Source organism: Heterocephalus glaber, unplaced genomic scaffold, assembly GCF_053883595.1.
Source record: "Heterocephalus glaber isolate CG9 unplaced genomic scaffold, H.glaber_assembly_v1.0 deba00001781, whole genome shotgun sequence".
Classification (NCBI taxonomy): Eukaryota; Metazoa; Chordata; class Mammalia; order Rodentia; family Bathyergidae; genus Heterocephalus; species Heterocephalus glaber.
In genome coordinates this window covers 3793133-3808719 of record NW_028258467.1, presented here as the reverse complement: position 1 = coordinate 3808719, position 15587 = coordinate 3793133, and the positions used below count along the sequence as shown (strand labels likewise).

General features: G+C 50.4%; 1 protein-coding gene and 1 long non-coding RNA gene across 6 annotated transcripts in view; one reads left to right on the top strand and one right to left on the bottom strand.

The window, feature by feature from the left end:
* The window catches only part of LOC147820955 (uncharacterized), a 50587-nt gene that overhangs the window by 30080 nt on the left and 4920 nt on the right, over window positions 1-15587 (top strand). Inside the window, exon 2 of the long non-coding RNA XR_015448007.1 lies at window positions 15203-15325. This is a non-coding gene — a long non-coding RNA (uncharacterized LOC147820955). The remainder of the gene's footprint in view (window positions 1-15202; window positions 15326-15587) is intronic.
* Window positions 8715-14421, bottom strand: LOC101714355 (testisin-like). 5 transcript variants are annotated; one of them, XM_021244386.2, is made up of 7 exons: window positions 13412-13952; window positions 13289-13315; window positions 12857-13031; window positions 12003-12252; window positions 9719-9824; window positions 9299-9453; window positions 8715-9042 (listed from the first exon to the last, which is right to left on the bottom strand). In XM_021244386.2, the coding sequence occupies exons 1-7, from the start codon at window positions 13482-13484 to the stop codon at window positions 8803-8805; spliced, it is 1026 nt and encodes a 341-aa protein (XP_021100045.1). In that variant the 5' UTR covers window positions 13485-13952; the 3' UTR covers window positions 8715-8802. The 5 variants fall into 5 exon arrangements, with proteins under 5 accessions (XP_021100045.1, XP_021100046.1, XP_087059237.1 ...); XM_021244387.2 differs by having other exon boundaries at window positions 13431-13950; XM_087203111.1 differs by lacking the exon at window positions 9719-9824 and having other exon boundaries at window positions 12218-12252; window positions 13412-13951.

Genomic DNA, 15587 nt, shown 5'->3' with positions numbered 1-15587 from the left:
TCCTCATGGTAGGCCCCTTAGGAGCCAACAACTGTGTCACCATGTTGGAGGTTTGATCCTTTCAGGACAAACAGAATGAAGCTGGGTCTGTTTTGCCCATGGACAGGGCTTGGAACCATCTACTCTGCCTAATGCCCTGCAGGGGGCCTCATATGAGTGTTCCTGGCCTCAAGGGGCTGTCCTCTTCTGGGAGCAGTTAGGGGCCAGTGTACCAGTCGGCACTCAGTTTCAGTGTGAATGGACAACTAATCAGGTGTCCACATGGCCATCCCGTGGGCCAGTGTGTCTCTAGCTGGTTTCACTTTCAAGACTCCACCTTCTCAAGGTCACTGTCTGTACAGTGAAAGGACATATGTCAAGTCATCCAGAACTTCTGGCATTTCATTCTCCAGCAAGGACCTGTGACTGCTCAAGGGCGAAGTGCCCACCAGGGGAGGGAGTACAGCCTTGGAGTCAGGGGTTCATTGGGTTTGGACAGGCAGGCATGAGGACCCTAATGGCTGACATAGTTACTCAGCTGCCAATTCCTCCACTCATCCACCTGATTCCTTGTAGCCCCATCTCCACCAGGAGTCACATTGTGAGCAGAACCAGCATGGCAGAACACTCCAGTAATAGGAAGAGAGTATTCTTAGATGGGATATTCCACGGGCTCCTGTTACTTCCCTGGAGCTGGTCCAGGGCCAGTGCTTCCTTGGACTGTGGTGGATTTGACCATCCTGATTCTGCTGAATTCATCACATACTACAGAATACCCCGAGAGCAGAAGTGTCAAGAACCCCACATGCACCAAAAGGGTCTGTTGTAATAAGCTGAACTGACCCCAGGGGAAACCAAGATCATCCATGGAGCAGGGGCCAAATGGGCAACTTCCAACAAGTATCCCTCAGAAAGACCCAAGAGGTGTTTGTAAGCATTAAGCAAGAATTATATGGGGGGAAAAAGGAGACAGCAAGAGGGTAGAAATTTAAAATATTGCTACTGAAATAAAATATTTTAGTCTGGGTACTGCAGCACATGCCCATAATCCCACCACTTGGGAGGCTGAGGTAGAGAGATTGCCAAATTGACAGGACAGCAAGGTCAAGGTTAACTTTTCCAGACTACATAACAACACCATGTCTCAGAAAACAAAAACAAAACAAGCAAACAAAAACGAAAATGAAACACTTCAGCAGAAGGGCTGAATAATAAAATGCACATAGCCAAAGAATGAACTAGAAAACCTGAAGAGAAAGTAAAGAAAAACCTCAGAATTTAGAGTAAAAGTGTTAAAGGGAGTTTGGGCGTGGTGTTGTGCATGCCTGTCATCCTAGCACTCAGGAGCTGAGGCAAGAGAATCCCTGTGAGTTTAAGGCCAGCCTGAACTACATAGCAAGAGCTTGTCTTAAAAAACAAGACAAAACAAAAATTGTTAAAGGGGTAATACATGAGAGGAAGTAAAATGTTGGATATTGCTCTTGGTTCAAATTGGGAAATACAGGATGTTTTTGACTCCCCTTTGTCAGTATATATCTAATTTTTTCCACAAAAAAGTATTTAAAACAGAACAAAATACACAATTGGGAAAAGACAAAGAGCAAGCCAGATTGTAGATTCCTATGAGCAGCATATAAGAAGAGTGGGAGTGTTACAAGGGGAGTGTTAGTGTATCGACCCCATGCGCTCTGGGCATCTGCATGCACCAGGACAAAATGTCCCAGATTGTGCAGTCTGAATATGCTGAAGCACTTCCTGTACTTTGCAGATTCCCAACACATCAGCTGAAACCAGGGAGGTGTTGAGAACCCTCAGATGGAGGTCTTGAATGCTGGCTGCGTTTCCCAGGGAAAGACTTGTCCAGTGCCACAGATATTTATCTACTCAGTACCACTCTCTCCAGGCGACCTCCTGCCTGTGAGCACAGAAAGGGTTGCTCATGGGTGTGAGTGGTGAGGACCAGCTCATTGATGGGGATGACAGGGGCAATGGTGATAAGGACTGTTGTGATGTCTTCAAGTAAGATTTGCTGGTCAGGGGCTAGTTTGGATCATTTAGCAGTTCTCCAACACAATTTCTGAGACCAAATTAGAACACGGTCTCAAGCAGACTGTATGTGCCATTATATCCAGAAGGCACCCTTGATACATGAAACTCAATTTCTTTTTCTTTTGTAACCAAAAAAGTCCTTTGTATGGTTAATGGAAATGTTTTGCTATGTTCCAATATTCCAGCAAGTGTATTCCAGAATATACAGTCTGCCAAAAAAACTTATACACACTTCAACAGTTCACTGTACTAATAAATATCTAGGAGCTAATAGCCACCACTTTGAGCACTTTTATTTTTTTTCTTGAGGCAGGGTCTTGAACTCACTTTGTAGCCCCGGCTGGCCTCAAACTCACGGTGAACCCCCTGCCTGAGCCTCCCAATGGGATTATAGGTGTATACAACCACACCCAGCTTGAGCACCTCTTGTAATTGTAGAGACCAAATGTAACTTGTATTAATCTCAGGTTGTCTCGATAAACTTAGTATTAAAATATTTATATGTTTTTCTTTTTTTGATGTATATATTTTTGCTGAATGTATATTCTGGCAAATGCCAGTGTAGTTGGGCAAAGAAATGTATTTCTAAATATTTTCCATTTTAATATAAAAATACTGTGGTAAAAAATGGGACACAGGAATAAGGCAGATGTGGAAACTTTAATATCAGATAAAACAGGATCCAAGGCTAGCAGTCTTAGGTCTGAAGTATGAGGATATGTTCCATTGATAAAATCGTGCTCTTGGCTGGAAATGTAGCTCAGAGGTAGAAGAGCATTTGCCTAGCATTTTTAAGGCCCTGGGTTTGATCCCCAGCGCTGAAGAACAATGCTGTGCCATATGGAAAGATGGGAAGAAGCCAGGGCTCCCTGAGCCTGCACAACCTCTGTGGGGCCCTGATCCCGAGTGCCAGCCCCACGGCTGCCCTCTGGTGGTGCCTGCTCTGATGGACATCAAGGTGCCTGCTCTGTGCAGGGGTTGGGACCCAGTTTGAGATCCTGCTGAGATCCAGTCTCCTGGGCTGCTTTACCCCTTGGAATAGTTTATCTGTCCCACCCCAGGCGTCCTCACCCACCTTAGGCTCCCAGAACCCCAGGCTGTGACATGAATGGCTGCAGGGCAGAGTGGGTTATGCTTGGCCAAGATGCCTCAGCAGGCCCTGGGCTACAGCTCTGGCCCACCCATCCCCTTCCACTGCCCAGGGTGCCAGGTGCTGCAGCCCAGAGAAGAAGGGAGAAGTTTCTTGGCTTTGCCCTAGGGGTTCAGGCAGGTCCTCCGCCCCGAGTCCCAGTTCCTCTGCTACACTGTGGAGGTTGTCACAATGCCCGGGAGCCAAGTGGAGCACGTGTGTGTCCTGTCACTGGCACAATGCCAGGCACAGCAGACATTTTGAGGGTGCCCATTAAAAGGTGGGTGTTGTGGATACTGAGATTCCAGGGCCAGGGCAGGAGAAACCCTTGGGGTGGGGCCCAGGTCCCCAGAATATGGGGAGCTCAGGACCTCTGTGCCCAGGAGTTGTGTTTGTGGGAGTCGGCTTAGGCTTCAGCCAAATCCAGAGGAAAAGTGTGAAGGCTCAGCTCCACCCAAGACCCGCCTAGGTGCCCACCTGCCCCTACCATCAAGTCCTTCCTTCCTTGGTGTCTTAGAAGTCTGACTCCAAGACCAGCTGGGATCGTGGATGTGGGTGCATCAGGGACCTGGCCCTCCCCACTATGTGTCCCGGAAAGGTGGGAGAACCTTTAGAAGGAGAGAGCCCTCAGCTCTCCCACCCAGTCTCTCCTCTGTGAGTGTCTGTGGCATAGACCTGGATTCAGATAGGATTACGCAGAGTGGGGGAGGAAGGAGCTACAAGAGGCTACACAGACTGTGTGTTTGGGGGCAGATCCAGAGAGAGAATGGGTCCCACCTCTATGCAGCCAAACTGCCTGGCCAGGTGCTGTTAGGAACCCAGGTGCCTCATCCACACTGCCTGGCCTAATGGTCACACAGCTCCAAGTGACTGTAACAGGAGAGGGTGAGTCTGAGTGCTTTAGAAGATGGTAAGGATTTGTGGGTATAACCCGGGTCACTGTTTCTGTGCAGCCTGAGGCTTCCTTAAGACTCCCAGTGTTTGGGTTAAAGCTGGGTATCTAGGGCCGGGGATTTAGCTCAGTGGTTTCATCACCTGCTGCGCAAGCGCAAGGACCCGAGTTCGATCTCCGGTACCAAAAAAAAAAAAAGCTGAGTATCTAGCTTGGAGCCACATTCCACCCTGGTGGCCCAAGCCTGCTGTGGAGACAGACCTGGGGCTGTCGAGGAAAGCAGAAAAGCATGGGAGTGAGGAACAGCTCCCACTGTGGGTCCCTAAGTGCTACCAGATATAGGAATCACATGTGAAGTGGTCTTTCCAAAATGACCAGGGCACACCACTTCCACCCTCAGGCCTATGGGCATCCCCCAGTGCCTCATACTTGGATTTGGGGGCACTGCTGGAGCTGGAAGGAGGAAGTAAGGGCTTGGCTAGAAGGTGACCTCTGCAGCTGTGAAGAAGGCAGTGATGTTGTCTCTGGCTAGCATGTGTGTTTCATGGAATTTCAGATGGTGGTTCTTGAGCTATTTATCCACTGCTGACAGCATCAGCATTGTCTACCCTCTGGGCCGGGGATTTAGCTCAGTGCTTCCACTGCCTGCACCAAAAGCGCAGGAACCCAAGTTCGATCCCTGGTACCAAAAAAAAAAAGAGTAACATCATCCACCCTCTTCTTCAGGGCCCTCCAAAAGGGAGGGTCCTGAGAAGATGTGCTCATTTCTTGTTACACATGCCAGACTTCATTTTTTTAAAACAACATGTAGATTCATTTTCTGAAAAAAGAAAGAACAATGTGCATCACTCCTAAGACTGATTACAGGAAAATGAAAAAGGAGAGTGGCAGGTGACATAAATCTCCGTGGATAAGGCATAAAAACCTTTGGGAAAGGGGCAAGTACTTCCTGAGGGAATTGTCCCAATGAGTCTCCCCCACAAGGACCAGCAATCACTTGAAAAATATGAACAAAGACACCAACTGTCTGCAGAAAGCAAACAGACAAAAATCTGTTTGTGACAGTTCTGCATCCACGCATATTCTCAGCTAAAACTCCTGAGCCAGCTCCTCAACCTTCACAGGCGTGCCATCAGATGCTTCCAGCTTTAACTAGCTTCTGTTGATGGCGGCTGTCCTGATGGAAAGGTGACTCAGGGATCGAACTCTGGACCTTTCGCTTGGGAGGCAGGCGGCAGCACCACTGAACTAATAAATCCCCAGTGGGCCGGGGATTTAGCTCAGTGGTTCCACCGCCTGCCTTGCAAGTGCAAGGACCTGAGTTCGATCCCCGGTACCAAAATCAATCAATCAATCAATCAATCAATCAATCAATCCCCAGTCCTGCTGATGCAATATTCTTAAATACATCAGTATTGTTTTACAGATTCTCACATCACCACATCTTCCTGGCAGCTTGCTGAATTTTAATCTTTGTGGTAAAATTGTTGACAATCCAACCAGAGCCTTCAAAAGAAATTTAGAAGTAGGTTGTCTTGTTATTGGGACCTGTGATTATTTGAAGAATGAATATTAAAACAGGACCATATATAATTTATAGGCCATTTTATTACTTATACAATTATCCATATTCATAGAAGAGAACAGTAACGGAAAATATTTGTAACAGTAATCAAACACTTTTTATTTTGAATATGTATGCATAAATACATAAATATAATGTATTTATGTATATTTGATATCTCTTAAGTGAATTTAACCTAATATCTACTGCTGTTAAACAACCCAGTTGAGTAGCAGAGAGTAGAGTCAGTTTGGTATTTGACGTATTCCAGCGGTATGCCCTGTGAGATATTTATGTATTTAAACAAGTTCTCACTATGTAGTTCAGGCTGGCCTTGAACTCACTATGAGGTGCAGGCTAGCCTCAACCCATGGCAATGCCTCTGCCTCAGCCTGCTGAGTGCTGAGATTACAGAAGTGTGCCACTACACCCAGTTTAAATAAATTATTTAGGCTGGTTATGGTGGCACACACCTGTAATCTCAGCACACTGCTGACACACACAGTTGATTCTGCAGGTATTATACAGTTTGGGAAAGAAAGTGGGTGAAGTCTTGGGCCAAATTAGTATGTATCATATCAAGCCAGTAATCTTTCAAATGATGGATATTTTGGGAAATATCAGTATTACTAAGTGATGACAGCCAAACCTATGGCAAACACTATAATGAAATACTAAAAAGTACAACTTTAAACAAAAGGGGAAATGTTCCATAACTAATGTGAAAAACAAACAAAAAACATAATTCTTATTCCTTCAAAATGATGTGTCTCTTAACCTTGGCAAAATGAAATTAAAAACATTCTAAAAGGGAGGGTCCCTGTAGAAACCACCAAGGTGTTACCACTCAACGGAGAGTTCTTTTGATCCATTCACATACAAATCACTAATTGGCAAAGTGTAGTTCTTTTATGTTATCAGCTCTGCGCTTTGAATGCCAGTGCTGATTAGCTCTTAGGCTTGGCAACCATCCTTATTACTCGGAGCATCATCTACTGAGAGGCCTGAGAGTTCTTTGATCATCAGAGATGGCAGCTTTTAGCAGTTCTCTGTTGCTCTCATTCTCTGGCTGCTCACTGCCTGCAGGATTATCAGCCACAGACACTGGCCACGTTCACTGTCAGGACCTTTGGTGTTACTCGCTACTAGAGTACTAGCTCAGCATGCCCTAAACCAGATCAAAATAAAAAATATGCCATCTGAAAGGGGATTTATTAGGACTTATGTTGTAGCATAAGAGGGAGAACAGTGCACAGACTGATCTGCTAAAGGTATGGGGAGGCTACTTACATAGTGAGGCAGGGGGAGGCAGGCTTGCACATGCGCAGTGTCAGACCTGACTGAGGAGGGCTGCAGAGGGCCTGCTAGGTGGAGTCAACTGAGACAAGTGCCACACTGAGGCTTGCTTCGATCAAAGCAAATGTTTCCGTGTGTGGCAGTGTGGGGTCTGATGCAGCCAGGCCAGATGCAAAGAGTTTGAGGCAGCCACAGAATAAAAACAGTACCTCTTGGGGAATGTTGGCCCCACTCTCCTGTCTCCCTGGGCAGGGACACTGGCTGTCCAGGCCCAATGGTGCTGTGCCTCGGTTTGTCTTTCTTATCTCTACTCTGGAGAAAGAGGGCAAGGGGTACCATGTGCCCACCTGCTCTTTTCACCAGAGCACGCTGAGGCTCTTTCAGCTCTGCAATTGAAAGAGCAAGGGCCCAAGTAGGCCTGCTGTTCCTTGTTGCTCCAGCAGCCTGGTGTGACATCTAAGAGTGGGGCCCCTCAGGCCATTTGTGAGTGCACTGAGAAGGGGCTGTTAGGGGACCTTCCTCTGAGAGGCCAGGCAGGGAAGGGGCACAAGAGACCCTCCTACAGCAGATGGATGGAGCACAGTGCAGGGTGGGGCAGGAGCAGCTCTGCAGGGTGTAGTAATATGGGGATAGGGGAGCCCAGAGCTGGCAGAACTTATCCCGGAGTTTCTAGATCTCTATGGGGTGACATGGGGGAGGGAAGAGGGGCTGCAGTGCACAATGCAGAGCTCACTCTCTGCGGGTAGCCCTGCGGGTTTGTGGTAGTAAACCCCTCTCCAGCCTGGCTCCTAGATGAGGCCAGGTGCTTCAGGGCCGTGCACCTTCCTGGAAGTAGGGCTGTGGGTGGCTTAGCCAGCAGATTTGGCTGGAGATTCCTCAGAGCACAGATTCCCTTTTCTGTGCTCAAGGCACTTAGGGACCTTGCAGAACTCAAATTTGCTTTAACTGTGCTTTAACATTGCCTGCCTGGTCAGGTCCCTTGGACACGCTGAGGCTGGGGCTGGAGGCTCTGATTGGGACAAATGGGTTGGATGCCATCTCACAGTTCCAAACTCACCATCTTGGCTGGGTGTGGTGATACACACTTGTAATCCCAGCACTCAAGAGGCTAAGGCAGGAGAACTGCCACAAATTTGAGGCCAGCCGGGGCTACATAGTGAGTTCAAGGTCAGTCTGAACTATATAGTGAGACCCTGCCTCAAAAAACCAAGCCAAACCAAAAATCAACAAAACAAAACAAAAAACCCCAAACAACTCCAAACCAAATCCATCATCTTACAGTGCTGCTGCAGCTGGAGAGGCAATGACAGCCTCCCTAGGGTCAGCTCCAGCTCTGCAGGGCCCACATGCTAGGTCCACCCTGCATCCATGGGAGGGTCTCAGAAGACATTGCCCAGCCCTGGTTTTGTGCCTCAACTGCCCATTATGGTAACCTCTTCACTCATGCAAACCCCTCCCTCTGCCAGTTTCCCCACTTCCTCATCCATGCTTCCTGAGGTCACCTCCCAATAAACTGCCTGCTGTCAAGTCCTGATCCTAGTTTGGCCTCTGGGAGACCATGGCAGAAGTGTCTGGTGCTTTTATGATAGGGCACACTAGGATGGCACTGACATTCTAGTTTTCCCAGTGCCCAAGACAAAGCTTTGCTCTTCCTCCCGTAAATTATGTTTCTGATTGAACTAATTAGAGATAGTTCTGTTTGCTGTTCAACCAAAACTTGGCTAATGCAGAAGGGTAGACAGGGTTTGGGAGTGCAATCTAGGGCTGGACTGGGTAGAGGTGGACAGGAAACTGTTCTGCTGAGGTCAACTCCAACATGTTTATTACCAAAAGGATAGAGGAGGATCAGGGCCTGATTCAGCAGATGACCCTAACCCCATGGGTCAGGTGGGCTCAGGTGGAGCCCACAAACCGGGTAGTGCAGAGCAGAGTGAGGAGCAACAGCAGTAGGGAGAAGTCTAGCCCGGGTGAGCCATCATGGGCTACTGTCTTCTGGATCCAGTGGATGTGCTGGCTGATGTTGGTGTAGACTCCAGGCTGATTGGGGCGACCACAGCCCACTCCCCAGCTCACGATTCCAATCTGATACCACACCCCATCCAGGTCGCAAACCAAGGGTCCTCCTGAGTCTCCCTGGGGAGTAGCATGGGTGAGCCCAGTCTGGGTTGGGGCTGGGGGTTTCAGCAGAGAGGCTGGGAGAGCTGGGGTCTGTGGAGCTGTCCCCTCCTCTGGCAGTGACAGAGTCTCAGTTTCTACATCTGCAAAGTGGGGACAGAGTCTTCCCACTCCCAATGTCAAGAGATCAAAGGGGGTTGCTGTCAGGTTTAGGGATGGGAGCAGTGGGATGTGAGGCCCAGAAGGCCACCGTGGTGGGGCTGGGGTCACTTACAACGCAGGTATCCTTGCCACCTGCAGGATCACCAGCACACACCATGTCTCCCCAGATGGCCACACCGAAGTCTGATCTTTGGTACAGGTGGTTACACATGGCTTTGTTGATGACGCTGACCTGCACTTCCTGGAGAGTATAGGGAGCTGGCAGATCTGGAGGGTGGACAGAAACAGGCAACTTGATCCTCCTCTCTGGGGAGGGATAGGTTGTAGGGTGGCAGTGTCCTCGGGGCACCTAGGACATCATACTACTACTGCTACTACTTCTTCATCTTCACCTTCCTCTTTCTCTTCCTCCTCCTCCTCCTCTTCCTCTTCTTTTTCTTTCCATACTGGGAATTGAAGCATTGAATCCAGGGGCATTGCACTAAGCTACACCCCCAGCCCCTTTTGATACTTTATTTTGAGACCAAGTTACCCAGCCTGGCTTGGTGTGGTGGCGCATGCCTGTAATCCCAGCACTCAGGGAGCTGAGGCAGCAGGATTGCTTCAAGTTCAAGGCCAGCCTGGGCTACATAGTGAAACTGTTTCAAAACAAACAAACAAAAACAAAAAAAGTTACCCAGTCTGGTCTCAAACTTGAGATCTTTCTGCCTCAGCCTCCCCAAACAGGACATCATGAGTGATGAATATCACAGAAGGACCCAGTGGGTGGACATGCTATTAGCACTCTACCTTGAGACTCAGTTACCCTGTCTGCAGAATACACACAAAGCCCCTGGCAGAGCCAGCAGAGAGATTCCTTAGCCAAAACATGCCAAGGGGGAGAGTCTACGGCAACTGAGATGGCTTATGATGAACACAGCCTTGCCAAGGCACCCAGGTAGCAGAATGGAGTGCGGGGCAGCCCATTGGATGCATTCTCCTTGGTAACACCTGGGCACTTTCAGGGTTTGCAAAAAAAGTTGTACAAAATGCTCTTAGGGCTTCTGATCACCTCTGGAAAAAGCGGGCATCAGGACCCACTCCCAGGTAAGGAAAGAGTTGGAGGAAGAACCCCTTTCCAAAAGGCACCAAGGAAGTGTCAGAGCCTGATGTGAGTCAGGGGACGCGGTGTTCACCTGACTCTGACAAGGGTCAGAATGACAAGGGCCACCCTATGAAGTTAGCACTTTTACCACCCTATTTACAGATAAGGAAATTGAGGCATAGATGAAGTAAGTGCCTTGCCCAAAGTCCCCCAGCTCACATCTGCCACAGCAAAAGCTCCTGCAAGGCCAAGGGGCTCCAGATGTGCCTCCTACCTGCTCCCCAAGCACTAAGAATAACAGTGAAAGCCCCAGGCTTTCAGAGGGTACTGTCAGCCCCAGGCCAAGGAGGGAGGCCAGCAGAGGGGCCCTGGCAGGGTCCCTTGGCTCACACCTATTCATCCTTTGCAGCAGAGGCCCCTTATAGGTCAAAGGAATAGACCCCTTTCCTAAGAGGAGGCATATTTAGTGTTGGGTTCACAATTTCCTTGCCAATTCCAGGTGTGGAACTGGGGACATCTCTTAGACTGTCTGAGCCAATGAGCCCTGGTTTCTACTCCATTTACTAGTTCTAGGCCTTGGGCAACTTTCATGATTATCTCACTTATCTTTATCTGTAAAATGGGGATAAAAACATTCCCAGTTTTGTTTAGGTTGTTTTTGTTTTGTTTTGGAGACAAGGTCTTACTATATAGTTCAGGCTGGCCTTGAACTCACTGTGTAGCCCAGGCTGGCCTCAAACTTGCAGCAATTCTCCTGGCTCAGCCTCCCAGCTTCACTTATAGGTAAGCTCTAGTGAGAACAGAGCTCTTGTTCTGCTCTCACCAGGGTACCCAACTTGGGACTGTGTTCAGTGAACCGTGTACAGGCACAGAGTCACACAGGTGACAAGGGGACGACACAGGAGGAAGCCAGGCTGTTCCAGGCACAAAAATGTATCCCATCTCAGGGACTAGAAGCCCCAGGGCACCTCAATGAAGGCTGTGCCCAGCACTTCCAGGGGATTCTTGTGCCATGAGATAGGCAGGTGTTGGATTGTGCTGCCCAAGGACTTCAGGGGGTTTCAATTGTGAGCCAAGGTAGGAGAAGGATAGCTTTTTTTGTTGGTAGTAATTTTGTTTTTCTTTCCTGATACTGGGGATTGAACCCAGGGCCTTCCAACTGAGCTATATCCTAGTCCAATTTTTTATTTTTCTTTTTGAGATAGGGTCTTGCTAAATCCCTAAATTGCCCAGGCTGGGCTCAAATTTGTGGTTCTCCTGCCTCAACCTCCCAGAGTGCTGCAAGTTTGAGGCCTGGTGCTGTGACACTAGGGCCACCAGGCTTGGGAATTTTGAGGAGAGAGGCAGCCAGAATTGGGCTGGTACGGAGGAGCTAGAGTGGGCCTTATAGATGGGTGGCTGCAGAAGTGGGAAGATATATGAAAAAAGCAACACCAAGGCCCTTCCACAAGAACTCCATCTCTGCTGCCCTGGCAAGACTTGATGCTGCTGCACCTCTGCCTTAGGCCACCAGGTCTGCAAGGGAAGGGAACTGGGTGTTTGATCAGGTGGGAGTGAGAGAAGGGGAGAGGATGGGTGGATGCTAAACAAGTGCTCAGAGGGGCTCAGCAGTGCCCCAGAGACCAAGAAGGGGCTGCTGGGTCTGATGTGGCTGGGGCAGGGGACCAGGACAGTGCCCATCCTCTGTGCCCATCTCACTTTTCTCCTCTTCAATGTCCCCCCAGCCGGTTACCCAGCAGTCAGTCCAGTTCTCAAACTTGGACATGGAGGCTGAGATGCAGATGGGCTGGATGTTCTTATTGTAGGCGACAGGGGAGACCAGCTTTAGCAGGGCGATGTCATAAGGAGACACCCCCGTGTATTTGGGGCTCAGAATGATCTTATCCACTTGGTAGCGATTTAAGTAGGCTTCCATGTTCCAAAAGGATGGCGCTGAAGTCAGCTCACCAAACTGGATGGTCCACTCATCAGGATTAAGGGCTCTGGCAGGAAAGAGAGGGAGCTCAGGGTCCTGGGAGTAGGGCTGGCCACCTGGGCACACCTACCTCCCCCCCGGGTGTCCTGTGGGGCTGTACTACTTGCTCATCTTGGACACCATCACCAAGTCCCTCTCGTGGGCCAAAGGGACTCCTGTGGAATCCTCAGAGCCCAGACAGGCCACAACCAAAGTCTCCACTGATGGGCACTTTTGAGGGAGGAGGAGAGGATGGCTCCCCTTAATAATCCTCACCTTCCACAGCTGTCCTAAGGATAGGGAAATGGCCCCAGTCCTTCAGGGGACCTCTGCGGCCCATGATGGACAAAGTGTGTGGGGGTTAGCCTGGGACTCCAGGCAAAACTGAGAGAATGAGTTGGACTCCAGAGAGCTTTGGTGGCCAGGCTGGGGGCCCCCCACACCTGCCCCAACCCAGCTGTGCCCCGACTCTTGTGATATAATCTGCTCCTCTGGGGAATTAGTGAGAACTCATTTGGGTTTACCCAGGGGCAGAGGAGCCTAGGGCACTGCACACCACCACGTGGGAATGTGTGCCCAGGCCAGGGCCTCAGGGGCCGGAGGTCACTGCCTGCCCCCCACCCCGGACTCACTCTTTAAAGCAGTGGGCGGCGGTGAGTACCCAGCGGCGGCTCAGCAGGCTCGCCCCGCAGCTGTGGGTGCCCCATCGACGGAGGCTCCCTTGCCACGGCCAGCGCCCCAGCTCCGAATCTTCTCCACCCACCACGCGTGAGGGGATGGTCCGGTGGCCACAGGGACCTGGCATGGCTAGACAGACCTGGGGCTGAGTCGCGTGGGACTGGCCTACGCTTCCAGAGAAGGGACCTGCATCTCAGCGACGCGCGCAGCAGAGGACCCAGACCCTGGCGGACCGCGTGTGTCCGAAGACGCCCTCCCGGGCCCTGTTACTCTCCAGCATTAAGGAGTACTCAGACCAGGGGCGGGGGTGGGGGTGGGGGTAAATTGGGGTGCCCTTGGCACTTAGACACGGGCTCCCTGAGCAGGCCTGGAAGGTCGGAACTCACCCTCCATTGCGCCTTCCTCCGACGGTGCTGGGGGAAGGTGACAGGATGAGCGCCCCGGACCTCCATGCCCCCTACCCTCCTCCCCCCACTCCCCCGCGCGACCGGAGGCGCCTTTGAGCTCACCCGGCTTCCCAGGTCCCACCTGCGATAGCGGCAAGGCTGTGAGCAGCAGGAGCATCCCGCCCCTGGCGACCATGGCTCCTCTCCTGCACCTCCTTCCTTCCTGCGACTCAGGCGAGGTGGCGCCTCCTGCGGGAGAGGGGCGGGGCGGGGCCTGGACACCCCCTCCTCCCAGCTTGACCTCCTGCGCCCTAGGGTGCTTGGAGACCAAGTGACGTGGCGTTCTGCTGCTACAAAGGAAGGTCACCCGCAGTACCCTTTGATATGGTCCAGCAGATAGGGGACTAGAAAAATCCTGTTCTTTAGGTCGGGTGCGGTGTCACGTGCCTGTAATCCCAGCACTATGGGAGGCTGAGGGAAGATCCTAGTTCGAGCCCAGTCTGGATAATTTAGTAACTTGGCCAGACTCTGTCTCAAAATAAAAAAGTAAGAAAAGGGAGCCGGGGATGTAGCTCAGTGGCTCGGCACCTGCCTGGCAAGTACAAGGTCCTGAGCTCAATTCCTGGTACCAGAAAAAAAAAAAAAGTAAGAAAAAGGCTGGAGATGTAGTCAGTGTGAAGGCCCTGGGTTCAATCCCCACTATCAAGAAAAAATAAATAAAATCCTGTTGTTTTCTGTGGCCCAGGGGTGCTGGCTGCCTTCCCTTGTTTCGACTTTTCCTCCATCCAGGACTTCTTCCAGGACAAAGTTCCTGACCCTCAGCCAGTAGTCCCCAGAAAGCCCATTGGTGAGTCTTCCCCGGTGTTTAGCGATCTGAGGCCTAGCTCTTCGGGGCTGAGGTAGGAACATATTCATTCCTTCCCCAGACTTTCTTGGGAAAGTGAATGAGAGTCTTGGATTTTGTCCCTGTCTGAGGTGGCAGCTGTCCCCATGTTATAGTTTAGTTTTAAAATATCCCACAAAAAGTCTTATGTCCTCAGAGATGTGGCTTTGGAAGGTGATTGGACCATAGGAGTGCTATCTACTGATGAGTTCATAGTTAGAATGCATTAGGAGGCTGGGCCTGGCTGGAAGAGGCCTGTCACTGGGTGGTCCCCTCCCTGCTCCTCCCTTCTCTTTCTGCTTCCTGGCTACCAGGGGTTGAAGAGCTTTCCTCAGCTGTGCTCTCCCACCGTGCTGTTCTGCCTTGGAGCCAGTGAACTTTATTTTTTAAATTTTGTTTTGTTTTGTTTTGGGGGAGGGTTCTCCTTCAAAATAATTTTAATACTAAGGATGCAAATATCTGCAAATGGAAAAAGTAGTTCATCTGACCTACTGGGTGTCATGGGACATAACTGAATGGGAACAACAACACCAACAGCTGGACTTCAGGTGGAACTGAACTATTTATTTTATTTATTTATTTACTTTTTTCCAGTACCGGGGATTGAACTTGGGACCTTGTGCTTGCCAGGCAAGTGTGGTGCCACTGAGCTACAACCCCAGCCCCCAGAACTGTACTATTTAAAATTAAGTTTCCAGAAAAAATAGGCACTGATTTCTAGAAGGAAATTCACTCCTTACTAAAGCTATTTATTGAGCCAGTATAGCTGGTTAACATTTCACTAGTATAAAGTAGCCCAGTGCAGGACTCTCAGATGTGAGCTGAAACTGTGTAAATAGATTGCAAGAGGCAAGGCCGAAGCCACACTGAAGCTGGCTGTCCCATCCTCCAGGTGTGAGGAGCACCCTGGTTTAGGCCAGGAATCCAGTCCCTTCTTTCCATACTGCAACTGAATAGCATTATACAAGGTACTCTGCTGCTTACCCATTTAACTACTCAAGTTGATTAGAAAAACTCTTGTTAAAAAACAGGAAAACGAAAGGCGCCGTGTTACCTCATCCAGGCTGCCCGCCCCAGCCCCTCAAAGGGAGGCATGCCAAGTGGAGGGACGGGTGGGGACACAGGTGGCTGTCCTCCGGGGCAGACAGCAGGAGGTGAGTAGATAGCCCATGGCAGGCCCAAACCTGGAGTGAGATGGGTCTGCACGGGTGGGCGGCAGGCATGGGGTGGAGGTGGGAAGTTGGGGTTACGGGTGGGTGAAGGCGGCGGATAGCTGGGCATGGGGGGTGGAATGGTGGGCAGGGGGAAGGAGGCTGGAAGGGGCAGGGGCGGGTTGGGGGTCGGTGTGGGGGTGGTAGCGAAGGTGAGCAGGCAGGCTGTAGGCAGGGGCAGGGGGCCATAGGAGGGCCTTGGTCT